General features: G+C 44.7%; 1 protein-coding gene across 2 annotated transcripts in view; it reads left to right on the top strand.

Annotated features, from left to right (window-relative positions):
- The window catches only part of LOC146183174 (uncharacterized), a 124251-nt gene that overhangs the window by 18782 nt on the left and 91093 nt on the right, over positions 1-14376 (top strand). For both annotated transcript variants that reach the window (XM_084608697.1, XM_084608696.1), the window contains exon 2: positions 13935-13998. In XM_084608697.1, the coding sequence (XP_084464823.1) occupies positions 13935-13998 (64 nt within the window). The remainder of the gene's footprint in view (positions 1-13934; positions 13999-14376) is intronic.

Genomic DNA, 14376 nt, shown 5'->3' with positions numbered 1-14376 from the left:
CCGTTTCTAACTGCTAACGTTCTTGCCATTTGGGAAAAACACGCTCAGAAAAAAAAAGCGCGTCCAAAATAGAGGGGACGCGCAGAGAAACGAACACAAAAGAGCGAGGTGGGGTGATCTTATCTGCTGGGACCCTGCCACATGTTTTTCTTTTTATTTTTTCCCGTCCGGATAGCTTGCATGAGTAGCCAACGCATGAGAAGTGTTTCTTGACAGTGTTACTTGACTGTGGTTTTACATAAAGCTTTCATAAGTTGTGTAAATTACAATTCGCAGCAAAACCAAAGGAAAATGAACAGCAGTGAATTTGTGCTGATAATAGCTGCAATAAAATAAACCGCAGTTCAATATCAGTTGCAATCTTTGTCATGTGTTTGTAGAAACAAGTATTTTCTCATTTCTTTTACCGTTTTTCGCTTTGTTATAAATTAGCAAAATTGTCAAATCGTGCATTTATATGTGCGGCTCGTAATTACCATACTGGAGCGTGGCATTGGCAGTCTCTATATTGATACCTGATACTGATAGACACACCCTCGATAACAGCACAAATTTTCCGTTACCCATCTGTTACACGAAATTCGAAACCGACAACACGGTCTCCTGTAGCTCCAACGCTGGATAAGCGGAGGCAGTTCAGTCGCGTTTTACCGACACCAGCTCACTCACACTTACAGACGCACGATTCCCTCCACGCTCAGTTTAAATCAACCTGACGCGAAGCGAGACAGTTGATTCAAACGCTATCGCGTGTTCGCAGGTCAATCTATCATTGGCAACGTGTCGCACAAGAGCGCCAGCGGACAGCGCATTGTTTTTTCTGCAATTTCTATAGCATTAAGTTTTACATTTTTTATTTTCTTAAGACAGTTTTCTTCAGATGGGTTTTAACATAACATCGATTTGAAAGGAATAACTACAGCGTGTGAGCATTGAACACAATTTCACGAAAGAGTTGTTTCATTTCCAGTATCCAAAGTGTTCTCATTTCGTGTTAACCTGTTGAAGTCCTGTACTGGAGTAAGGTTCTTTAATATTATTTGCTTTTAGCATCTGTTCTGTATTCAGAATAAGTTTAATGCATGGAAATGCCCGACGATCGTAAGGCTGTATGTTGTCACAGACTCACGCATGAGGGGGGTATGACAATGCTGAACCGGGTTTAATTCTTTGCCGAATGCGCTTTCGGGTTGGGCGCGCAAGGGTGCTTGCAGTTCTTAGATAGATGTGTTTCTGTTTGCAAAATCAAAGCGTGCTGGAGGTATCAGCCTCGCTATAAAAAAAGAAGGTATTTTAAGCCACCAGTTAGCTCGTTCCAAGGTTCCTAAGAAGAGCATTGCTAAAAACTACCTGCATGCCGCTCTTTACAAAGCCATGCCTACATGAAATGACATGTATAGCGTGGATGTCTGGTTGCAAACACTGACCAGTGCAGGATTTCCCTTTGAGGTGGTCACCTCTGTTTTAAAGAACCTTGCCAGGGATGCTAGGGATGTAGAGCAGCACCGCTTCTCTGAAAAAGCGCAAGGTACAAGATCCGTTGTCATTCCATATTACTATCAAATGTCCCACCGCTTAAAAAACGTGGCTCAGAAAGGTGACGTCCTGGTAGTCATCACTGCACCCGAAAAACCGGCTGGCTCGTGCAGTATGGTGCAAGGAAAGCACAAGCAGCTAAGGATGCAGTATCAAACACTTAGACAGGTTCATCCCGAGGGAGATTGCCGACGTTTACCATATACCGATGTCCCGTGTCAGAAACTACACAGAACAAATTGGATGTTGCAGAAACGCCCCACTTCAGAGCTCCACGCATGAGCAGACGCACTGGCGGGGTGGTGGGGACCTGGCCGTCTATGTCGTCAGTGTCGTGGTTCTGTTCCAAAGGCGTGCGCCTCTTTCCGTGAAACGACAATCTTGAAGAAGTTTGCATTCAAACTGAGCAGAAAAGTATACGAAGCATACTACATTAAGATGGAATTCACCACTTGTGTTAGCAAGAAGCCTCCGATAACTTAAGGAGTCGTACGTACGGCAACGTGCCACGTTTTTATTTTGCCATTACTTAATTTGCCAAGATCAGCTTCACTGTAGGGGTAGACCACGTTTATGTCGGCTTTCAACAGCTTCTTATCCAAAGCATGGTTTCCTGTGCTTGGTATGTCACGATATAAAGCGAAAAAGTGATGTAGGTTCAATGCTGCCGAATAAGGCAACCGCTGAACTGGAACTTTTAACTGACGCAAAGCAGGGTTTAGATTCGAGGAAAGCTACAAAACATAGATTTACATTCGGTTAGAGAGGTCCGTACTGAGTGTTTTTGACCTATGAGATGAGAGGGTGACGTCGAAGTCCAGCCCTCCAGGACGCTTAAACCTCGAGTAAGGCCCGCTGCCCCAAAGCCACGCAGGCACATTTGTTGGGTTTGATTAAAACGGGCTGTAATTGTAGCTTCGGACTTTATGAGAACGTTTTAATAAGTGTCCCTACATTTTCTTAACATAAAGATGACCAGCTGAGATGAAATACCTTTATGCATGCCGCTAAGGCTAGAGTCGCGCCAGAGAGCACCTGTCTCGCATACTGTTAAAACGTCTGCCAGGTCTGAAGAAGAGGAAGACTCTTCGAGGGTTTGCGTGATACCTGCTCTCGAATGCGCAGCATTACCTTAGCTTCAGCGCCCCACATTCACTCTAAGACTGACTCAATATTAATAAAGCAGACAGCTGAGATAAAAGTAAACCCGATTCCGCGTAGTCATGGCATGTCCTAGGATCTCCAGCTGGCAGGTTGAAACTATGACCGCACTGATTTTTGTACACCTGATTGTGCTTAGCCATTTCTGTGGAAGGAAAGAGGCCTCCTCTCTTCCGCGGATTTCCCGTGTTGTTGTGCAAGCAGTTGATCGCTTCTCATGTGAAGCAGTGGAATGATCAGCGAGATGTCTGCTACTTTTTCTGTCTTGTGCCAAACACACGCATGCACCATGTGTGTGTTGCTAAGCCAACTAAAAACGAAGCAACGAACGCCACTACTCGTACTAGGCCGCAGGAAGACGTTACATTCGGCGGGCTTACAGTGTTCTACAAGGCTGTAAGCCGGAACATTGTTAGCCGGGGCGCACCTCAGCCTGCACGCCCGAGAGCTTTGGTTGGCGGCTCTTCGTTTGAAGAGCGCTTGGAGGGCGACAGATAACGCACAAAACAATCAGTGTGCGCCTGACTTTGCACCCGGTGGCAATGCGCCGACGACAGGCTCTAGACTCCCCCCACAGCGAAGGCAGCTGTCATTAGGAAAGCTGTTCAAAAAAAAAAAAAAAATATCCGAGCGGTGGGCAGACCACGCACGCTAGCCCACGGCTGGGCTAAAGAGGCGGCTGTGGCTGGTATTATCAGATCTCCCTGAGGCACCGGGTGGAGACATGAATGGACGTGGCAGCATTGCTCTCGGAAGGATACACACGCGCCCACCACCGTGCGTTCCTTTCCCGCTCTCTCTGTCCAAAGAAAGGGTCTTTCTTCAGCCCAATCTCTCTCCCCCCCATCCCCCCTAAAAAAAAAAAAAAAAGAAAGAAACAGCGAGCGGCAGGAACGGCTGGGGAAGCCCTTCAGTTTGTGTTGCTGTGTCCTTTCGATTGGACCACTCAAGTTGCTGACGCTTGTTGAAACAACACTTTGGTGCGCTGTTGCAAATTCTATATGCTCAAGGACGTCCTTGTACTATGTGCGCGAATAAGTTTGAATTGTGGCAGTGTCCTCGGATATTATTGGGAAATTTGCGGTCCAAGTGAAAGATGTGTACAACGTCATGCAGGTTCCAGGTGAGTTTCATTATTTTGCCGCTCTTGCCTTCACAGTGCAGACAATCCGTTTTCCGGCTTTTGCATATGCGGGTTCTGTCCGGAATGAAGCAGATGAGCCAGGAGGTATGAACTTAGACGAACTGATGCAGAGTGCTGATTCCGGCTAGTTGGCGCATATGTGTTGCTCTTCTGTTCCCGTTCTATAAGCACTGCTTCTTTCATAAGTAATCCTAGATTTAAGCACACTATTCAGGAAGCATAATCAAACCTTATGCATGAAATTCTGGCCTGTTCACTTTGCACATCGTACTGCTGTAGTTAGGCGCTGTCTCGTCCTGTTCTCGTATAACTTTAATAAAAAGTGAAAAAAACAAAACAAAACAAAAACGATTTTACGCAACACTTAGGCGGCGTTCGTGAACACCAGAAGCGCAACAGAGTTACGTGTTTCACTTTGCGTTTTCGGTTTATTCTTGGGGGAAGGCGGGATGCGATCGGGGCACATCATCGGTGGTACCTGCGACGCCGTATCTTAACAATCGCATTTTTACGCGGCGTTTACCAAATGACACTACTGTACATGACTGAAATTGTCGAGCACGGCCCCGGGCTCGCATGCTATGTCCCTCCATCCTCCCCCCCCCCCCCTCCCCCCTGCGAAGCGATCGAGGTTCATGAACCCCTGACTCCCTCGAAATTTACGCTTCTGTGTGATAGCATTTCTCTGTTACTTAAATTAGATTACATTGTTCTGTTGTCTAATATGCCGTATACGCCTCATGCCTTCCGTCTGCGGCTGGTTAGAAGTTAGAACTTCCTCCTTCCTCATGCGCGGTGTAAACGCATTTCATCACTCTATCTCCTTCAAACACATGAAGTGTGAACCCGTGGGCATATTTGCCCGGTAAATTATGGCAGTGGTTATTTTTCTACCTCCTCGAAGTTTCGCCTTTGATTGGTATGCTTAGGGCACTGCCAGAATTGTTCTTCGCACTTTTCACAACCTGTGATTTCCATGTGCAGTGCATATCTTAATCTCAGCAACTGTCGATCGGAACAATTAAGTACCAGACGGCTCTTGCCAGTGATATGCTACAGCATGAACGCAGCCCCGTCATTTAAGTCCATTGTTAGCTCGAGAAATTCGGATTGCTAAATGATCAACGCGGCTTGACACTGCCGAAAACAGACGCAGAGAAGAATAGTTTGCGCTTACTTTGACTCACTGTAATATTGCCATAGATCGAAAATAATGAAAAATAACAAATATAAAAACTGCTGGGAATGAGGTTGAGGGTGAGGGAGGGCAAATGAGATGAGGGTGAGGGTGAGTGAGGACCAGCAATATTTTGCAAGTGAGGATAAGGGCGAGGGAGGGCGAAGAAACTTTTTTATGTGAGGGTGAGGGTGAGGGATGGCTGCCGATTTGAAATTGAGGGCGAGGGAGGAAAGGCCAAAATGAGGGCATTTGCCCACCTCTGCTCCCAGGTGCCCTGCTGTAGGGGCATCATAGAGTCAAGCTATAACAGTAGAGCGTAGGTGAGCCAGGACGACGAGCAAAAGGTCCACGCCATCCAGGCACATGTTGCTTCGGAATAATATTTCGTTATGCAGCAATGTTTCCATAAACTAGAGAAGCATAGAACTTAAATGTTTGCTCACAAGCAAATTTAAAACGAGCGACAAACGATTGGAAGGAATTGCACAGAAATGTGGCACATGACATATAGCACCATTTGATTGGCAGAGATATCAAAGCTAATCAATAAGTGCAAAGTGGCCAATATAAGGAAGTATAAAATGGAGAAAATTGAGCATGCTATAAAAAATGGGGGAAGCCTTAAAGCGATGATGAAATTGGGCATGGGCAAAAATCAGATGTATGCGCTAAGGGACAAGGAGGGCAATGTCATCACGAATATGGACAAGATAGTCAAAGTAGCTGAGGAGTCCTATACTGATCTCTACAGCAGCCAAAGAAGTCAGGACAGTAATGAGATTGGTGGTAGGGAAAGGCAGTCAGACGTTTCGCCAGTGACGAAGGATGAAGTTAGGATAGCATTAGAAACTATGAAAAGGGGGAAAGCAGCCGGAGAGGATCAGGTAATTATAGATTTGAAGGACGGGGGGATATCATGCTAGAAAAACTGGCCACCCTGTATACACAGTGCCTGGTGTCATCGACGGTACCGGAACCATGGAAGAATGCAAGCATTATCTTAATTCATAAGAAAGGGGATGCTAAGGACTTGAAAAATTACAGACCAATCAGCTTACTATCAGTTACATACAAGGTATTTACCAAGATGATTGCTAATAGAATCGGGACAACTTTAGACAATAGAATCGGGACAACTTTAGACTGCAACCAAGCAGAGGATCAAGCAGGTTTTCGGAAAGGGTACTCAACTATCGATTGTATCTGTACCATCAACCAGGTGATAGAAAAATGCTCAAAATATAACGAGCCTTTATACATAGCATTCATTGATTATGAAAAAGCATTTGACTCAGTAGAAACCTCGGTGCTGGTGCAGCCATTGCAAAATTAGGGGTAGACGAGCCGTACGTGAAAGTGCTGGAAGATATATATAGTGGCTGCACAGCAACCATAGTTCTGCATAAAGAAAGTAACAAAATTCCCATAAAGAAAAATGTTAGGCAAGGAGACACGATCTCCCCAGTACTATTCACAGCTTGCATAGAGGAAGTATTCAGAGACTTGAAATGGGAGTAGTTAGGGATAAGGGTAGATGGAGGATACGATTTGCTGATGACATTGCCTTGCTAAGTAACTCGGGGGATGAACTGCAAATAATGATTGATGACCTAGACAGGAAAAGTAGAAAGGTAGGCTTGAAAATCAATATGCATAAGACTAAGGTAATGTTCAACAGCCTCGGGAAGAAACAGCAGTTTACGTTAGGTAGCGAAGCACTGGAAGTAGTAGGCGAATATGTCTACTTAGGACAGGTAGTAACCGCAGATCTGGACCATGCAAAGGAAATAACAAGAAGAACAAGATTAGGATGGAGCGCATTTGGCAAGCACTCGCAGATTATGACTAGCAGCTTACCAGTATCGCTCAAGAGGAAAGTATACAGCAGTTGCATCTTGCCTGTACTCACCTATGGGGCTGAACCGTGGAGGCTAACCAAGAAGGTTCTACTTAAGTTGAGGACAACGCAGAGGGCTGTGGAACGAAAAATTGTAGGGGTAACATTAAGAGATGGGAAGCGTGCAGATTGGGTCAGAGAAATAACTCAAGTTTCTGACACTCTAGTGGAAATCAAGAAGAAGAAATGGGCATGGGCAGGACACGTAGTGCAACGAGAGGATAACCGATGGTCGCTTAGGGTCATAAACTGGATTCCAAGGGAAGGAAAGCCTAGCAGGGGGCGGCAGAAAGTTAAGGGAGTGGATGAGGTTAAGAAGTTCGCAGGGGTCAAGTGGATGCAGCTAGCAAAGAATCAGGTTAATTGGAGAAATATGGGAGAGGCCTTCGCTCTGCAGTGGGTATAGTCAGGCTGATGATGATGATGACAAGCAGGTACTTTGCCGTCGAGCCACGTTGTCAATAAAAAGTGTATCAATCCTACGTCAGACAAAATTATACTTGAAGCTTTATGGAGGTGATACACTGAAGGTGCCACTCACTAGAAAACTTCTAAAGGGGCTGGGAAGCCATACAGGGTCTATTGCCAGCATGTTGAAATTGAGGGTGCCCCAGCATCACTCTAGCAAAAACATCAGGAGGCAGAAGGGAGTAAAGTAGAGAGGCTGAAGGAGGAAAAGGCTGCGCTTCAGTGCGGTCTGTCCTTCATTAAGGCACCACCGTCAGTGCCCAGGAAGTTTTTAGATCATGCCTATGATCAAAACTGATATGCACAAGATAGGGATTGGAAATGTCCAGCTCACTGATGTGAGCTCCAGACTAGTGGGGGTGCTTGGGCACATCAAAGCTGTAGATTTCACATTTGAGTTTATTAAGGTGCATATGTAGTTAGCAAAGCATTTAATGTTGAATATGAGGAAGTCAGTGTCAAGAATAAAAAATTTACAAATAAAAGCATTTGAGTCGGTAAATATCAGGTGCATAGCCTCTCTATTAGGGGTGATGTCATCAACCTGTGGGAGACTATTCTCAGGCATATCGAGTGCATATTGCAGGATTTATTTCACTGCTGATTGTCCCAAGCTGCACATAATGAGGCTGGAGAGTACTGTAGTTGCTGGATATTGTAACACGCCTCTAGAGTTTGCGGGTGTTCACATCTATAGGCAGTGGATTATCGAAGTCTTGCAGAACTACGGGCAGGTACACAAGGGCTTCATCAGTATAACAGTGCCTTACTCAAGTGCTTACGTTGAAAGAATGTTAGTGTACCAGTGGATGTCTTCATGAGGAAATTTTGCAAAATCAGTGTTGATAAAGTTGAAAAACAAATGCTGTTGAAAGTTTCTGTGTAAAAAAATTTAGAGCGAGCCGCACAAGTTTAGTGCAGTCTGAGTTTGTGTTATGCTAGTGAAGTTGACAGAACAGTGGCACAACAATAATCAACTAATGTTTTGTAGTTGTCCAGTTATTTTCTGGGGCTTTAATTGGCAACTGTAATCAGTTGTATTTCAGATGTAGTCATTGAAGTCGTAATTGGTTACTTATTTTCTGTAACATGTACAAGAACGTATTAAATTGTCCATCATCCTCCTGCAAAATGTTTTTGGATGCCCGAGTTGAGGGAATAAGCATGGGGTCGCTTTCATTGGTGTCTGTGGTCCTACGTGTGTTAAACCAGTGATATGACTAAAAACAACCCTACGCCTTTTCCCTCTTCAACTCTTACACTGTAGTGAGTGAGAGGAAACTTGAAAGAGGCGAGGATACGGATTACTTAGAAGACTCTCTGAGAGCCATTAGTTTCACTTTTGTCACAGAGGCAGCAGCTGCTGCTTAGCGTTGAGGCTTCCTACTCTTCATTACTACATTATGTTCTTAGCAGGAACATTGTCTGAGATGGCAGTCCAAGGCCTGCCCCCTTCAGTTGTGGCTTGTGTGCATGGGTAGAATTTGATATTGGTCCAAGCAGCTTAGCTGTCGCAGATGGACATGGGTGCACATGGTCGATGGTGGTGGCACTTTTGGAAAAAGGTGGTGGGTGGGTGGGCAATGCACCCAGCTTTTCAGTGGGGGTCACAGTAGGTCGGGGGGACTTCTGGGCACTGTTTAGGCTTGGAGGGTGCTTAGCAACCTCTAGAGCATCCATCGATGGGTGCACCTTTGTGCGCTTGCCAAATTCAACTAACTAGGCTTCCGCAAAGTCCAGGATCACAAGGTTGGTTTCACGCAATGGCTCTGGCTGTAAATTAGATATCACAGGCTGGGATCCCTTCCACTCCCGAAAGCTTCAGCCTACTAGCTTTGGCAGTTAACTCCTTTCTTTTTTTTAAAGTGAAAGCCTTCCTAGGCTTATGGTGAAAATTGTGAGATTGCGCGTCCACCAGACGTCGCAATAGGTTCCTGCAGTGACATAATTTTCCTATTCGGAATTTCCCTGTTCAGCTAGTTAGGCCTCGTTCCTATAAAAAGCCCCATAGGACCACATGTAAGTCCAGTTTCGCATGTCGAGGAGAGGAGCCCTGAGATGCTGATGTTGCCACTAATGAAACCAAATAAAAGAAAGAAATGGAATTATAAGCGCACAAATGCGCAGTTAGAGGTAGAAGAAAAGGAGGCGGAAATGCTTTTGTCATCAAGCTTTTATGTGAAGCTGAGTGCAATTCTGTAATTTTTTACTGTAGGCTTTGATTGATTGATTTATAGGAAGGGAAACGCGCGGTAACTGTCTCACTTGGTTTCTGTGGGCACCTCAACCGCGCCGTTAGGGAAGGGAGGAAGGTGGGAGTGAAAGTGGAAAGAGAGAAAGAGGAGCCGTAGTGGAGGGCTACGGAGTAATTTCGACCACCTGGGGATCTTAAACGTGCGCTGATATCGCACAGCACACGGGCGCCTCTTCGTTTCGCCTCCATCAAAACACAGCCGCTGAGGTCGGGTTCGAACCCGGGTATTCCGGACAGTGGTCGGGCGTCTTACCACTGCACCACCCTGGCGGGGCTTACTGTAGACTTTCCCACTGTTACGATACTACAATAGAGGAGAGAGTAAATATGTGAGTGAGTATAGTGAGGCTTAAAGGGCCATTGTCCAGTGTATGGCATTTTAAACAAGCCCAATGCTTTGATCAGGAATCAGAGATAGTCACTGCATAATACTACAGTGATGCACGCGTCGGTAATTAGCAAAAACACAAATCAAAGCTCTCTCACGCTTCCCTTTGGAAAGTCAACCTCGTTCTTTACGCTGGCCCTTCCGTGATGTGCTAGCCTGGATGGCATCCTCTGGTCTGTCTCTCTGACAGAGGGGTGAAGGGTTGGCGTAGACCTCTAATGGTCACTTGCTTGCTATGCGCTTTTCTGTCGTGCCTTTTGTTTTCGCACAACCATACAATCACACAAAAAGAAGATTTTAGTTTCTTTCCCTTGTCCATGCATTCTTCCGAGTGTTCAGTGTGCTGTGCCGGTTGTACACTCGCGTGACCGCAAACGCAGAGAAAAGGCAGGTGTGCAGATGTACACACGCATGAACGTACATGTACACACATAGAGAGGGACAGGTGTACGGGGCACCTGCCTGATTTTGTAAGAAATGCCAGGAAGAGCCTGAGGGGGAGGGTAACTACCTTTTCTGCTTTCGAACAAAACATTGCCTACACCTTGGAGGCTCGGCCTAAAATGCACGAGATAGCAAAAAGGAAGCAAAAAAAAAAAATCTCAAAAGTCTGGGTCATGATTTACGCACATCTTTCTCGAAACACTGAGGAGGAAGTTGAATTTGGCTTGCGGAGGCTAGATGGCCAGGCAGGAGAGGGAAAAACCTTCAAGAGGGAACTGAAGGAAAGGTACACTGCAAAATTGTTTGATTACGGTGGTTGTAACTGCGCTACTAATTACTCTTTGAAATATGTTTGTGCTTTGCGTTCTGGGGGCAAACCTTCACGGTCTCGGGGAAAATATTTTCAACCGGAGGGTGGACTGTGGCCCCTTAAATGAACTAGAAAAAAAGCCTCTGCCTGCGTCACTTTCATATGACAGGTCATTAGGGGAGATAGTGACTGCAAAGGAGCACAGTCTGCAACCCGCCATACACACTGGTTCCTCATTCATCTATGCCTGCTTTGTTGTTTTCTTTTTGGTGAGCCAGTGATGGCATGACTCTGAAGATGTCATATGTACATTATGAAGTTGAGAGGCAGGATCTTTGCAAGAGACTGGCTTCAAATGTTGTGACGGGGTGTGGGAGTGGGAATGACAAAAACTATAGTATATGCTATCGGCTGGTTTTTGAGGATTTGTATGCAGCATGGATCTTCAGTAGCCATTAACCTGCATAATGCAAGTATTGTATACCAGTCTTGAAAACTGTCGCATGGACCTTTTAACAGCTGGTGCTATGGATTTGTCCAGAGGAATGAGGCAATTCTGCAGTGAAATGACTTTCATTACAATGTTTTTGCCAGATACAAAGTGGCATAGATATCAGTGTTGCAAATTTGTGACAAGCCGAAAAATTATATACTTGACAGAAAGAGGCACTTCGAATGCCAAGTTTTGTCCTGGGCGGTCTTCAGGGTCCCAGGGAGTATAAACATTTATTAAAGTTTATGCTGCCTCTTGTTGGAGCATTGCCCACTAAATGAGACATTAGAAGTCAATGGACATTGGCTGGCAGCCGCATATTTGTGCCCACTTTTAATTCTCACAAGTTCTCATAGTGGCACCAAAGATTTAAATGAATACAAGTTGGCTCCTGGAAACATATTGCCACCAAAATTTCTATGTGAGTTTTGTGCAGAAGTTAGTGCATGATGTAGTGTAGTCACTATATCATAAATTGGATGGTGAAGGATGAAGTCTCGAGTCCTTTATGTGACAGGGTGAGTCCTTTATGTGACAATGAACTAACAGCTAGTGCTTTTGTCCTTTAATCCAGCAAACTTTGATGCTGCTGAATTTCCTCTAGTCCTTTAATTCTGGCTGTTCTGGCCAGTGGTGGAAGAGATATCGAAAAAATTGTTTGCAGTCATGTTCCTTGCAGTGAATAGCTGGATGACTTCACTGAATGTTTTCAGGCTTTACTTGTGTCCTAGTTAGTAAAGGGGTTGAAACGGCAAAATTTGAGATGACACCTGCTCGGCGTCTTATAAAAACACAATAAATGTTTGAAATATATTTTTTTATTTGATTGCAAAGAGTGCATTAATGCTCATTTGCATGATTGATACTGACATCGCTGTGTTGGAAGCACAACCAAAGTTTCAGTGGCGTCATATTACAGTAAAGTGACGCCATCCATTCCATGGACTTCATATACCATTTTCGTCATTTGCAGGGGCTTAATCGTTGATACTAAGCAGTCACAGTGGTTACCAAGGGTCGCGTACAATCTCCTGGGCATCATGGTTGTAAAGGAACCTCTCCAAGTACCACCAGGATGGCCACTTGCTTTGACTACATCTCTGCATGACATGTCGATGTGGCCAGCATTGATTACGGGTCATACTTCAGCTGCCACATGCCTTTACTGGCCTTCCTGGGGGATCACCCCACTGCAGGAATGCAGTGGGGCTATCTGGGCGTATGCTCCTCTAGATGCTCATCCTGGGGAGTGGATATATTCACGACTGTCTTGTCTAGTTTGACCATTTGTTTTTCTGCACTCCTAGGACCATTTTGGACTGCCCTGCAGTTCAAGAGGCGTTGTTTTTAAATTTGTCCGTTATAAATTTCTTGCATGAAATTTTTCTCATTCTACAGAGGTGAACTGACATTGCATTCCACCAAAAACCAAAAACTAAAAATTTGTGCTTTGCAAAAAAAAAAAGCATGGCTTTACCTGTAGCAGGCCTGTATGAACGCAGTACATACATTTTGTACCAGCCTTCTGCCGAACTTTAACTTGAGAGAGCGTTAAAGGTCCCCATTCCACAGGAAATCCAGCATCGACGTTGTTGCTGCTTTCAACAAAAAATCGCCAACATGCTTCTGGCAAGTGGTAGTTGGCAGGTGACATGGCTGGGCACTACCAGGTCGGCAGCTTGTTTAATGTCATGAGACCACAGGATTGGATATCATCGAGATGGCAGAATTTAACCACTCGGGCAGCTTTTTTTAATAGAGAGTGGAGATGAACCACAAAAGGGAATTGAGACTTTGGGGATCCTTGAATCCCAAGTCTGACATGCTGCTCCTAGGCCATGCAGGCATGTTCTTACGGCTTGGTTAAAGCGAGCTTTATATCCACGTTGGCTGGTCTTGCACATAATGTGGTACCTTACTATTGTTTGTTAATGAGTGGGTGAAATTACAAGGTCAGAGATATTAGTTATTAGTGGTCAAGTGAGTAGCAAAGTGCATGTACATGAGCGGGGATCTGCGCGGGAGTAGCAGAAGGAAGCCATTAATGCTATTGTGGCATACCCCTAAAGTCGGAGTTTAAGTATCAATGTTAGTTTTTTTTAAAATCTAGGTTTTTCACAAGGTTTAGGAAAGTATAAGCAATAGAAAAAGATCTTGAGATATAGCTACTAAATTTCGAGAGAGTAGCCAATTTTTTTTCAATGTTCCCCACAATTTCATATAAATAATAAAGCGTAAAAAATTGTTTCTTGAAAACCATATCTTTCCTTATAGGGATCAGTCAGCTATCACTTGAACAATCTTATCTGGGATCACTGATAAATTGTCTTGCACAAGGATCTTGTTTTTGCTGATGTTGAATGAAACAACTTGGTCATGTGCATTTTCGCCACTTTTTAAGGTGGTGTGACAGGCTCTGAATACTTGGTATAGTTGACTGTTTCATTTTTTTTTTTGCAAGATTGGCTTGGACGTTGTAAAAGATATTTGAGTCGGCAACCATTCATGAGCATCTAATGGTATTGCGAGAGTGCTTTATGCTGCATCTGCAAAATACTAGATAGCAGAGTTGCAACTAGTCATTGAAACAAAAAATGTGTACCCATGCCAAGACTACAAAATGCAATAACATATGCGCTATTACTCTCTCTTGTTTTAGACGGAAAGGACGATGCACAGCGGGCAGTTGGAGGACGAGGTTATCTTCTCCGGCTGCTTGTGGAGTAAGTGGCTGTGGCACTTCTGCAGGGTTCTGCATGGTTACTGAGACCTCAGTTTGAGGTTTCAGCTTGAGTTGATGTTTGGAGACCTTAACTTTGTGGAGAGGACTGTAGCCTTTGGGAGAACTGGCGATTGTTTAGAATGAAGCCATTTAATCCTTTAACTGCCAACCCTGAGCTGTTCTCATCATGGACACTGGCTTCAGTACACATCACCAATGACGAGTAGACTGCCAAAGACAAGTTAGTCATTGCCAAAGAAATTGCGAACTTCAACACTAGAGAGTCGTAGCTGTACATAAACATCCCTGACATCAATAATTTCAAAATGGAGCCACGCATGGAGAATGCTGGTGGCAGCGATGTCCCAAGAAAAAGCTG

Source organism: Amblyomma maculatum, chromosome 7, assembly GCF_055883805.1.
Source record: "Amblyomma maculatum isolate TAMU_Amacu chromosome 7, ASM5588380v1, whole genome shotgun sequence".
NCBI lineage: Eukaryota > Metazoa > Arthropoda > Arachnida > Ixodida > Ixodidae > Amblyomma > Amblyomma maculatum.
The sequence above is the reverse complement of the archived record's forward strand: the minus strand, read 5'-3'. Positions and strand labels throughout refer to the sequence as shown.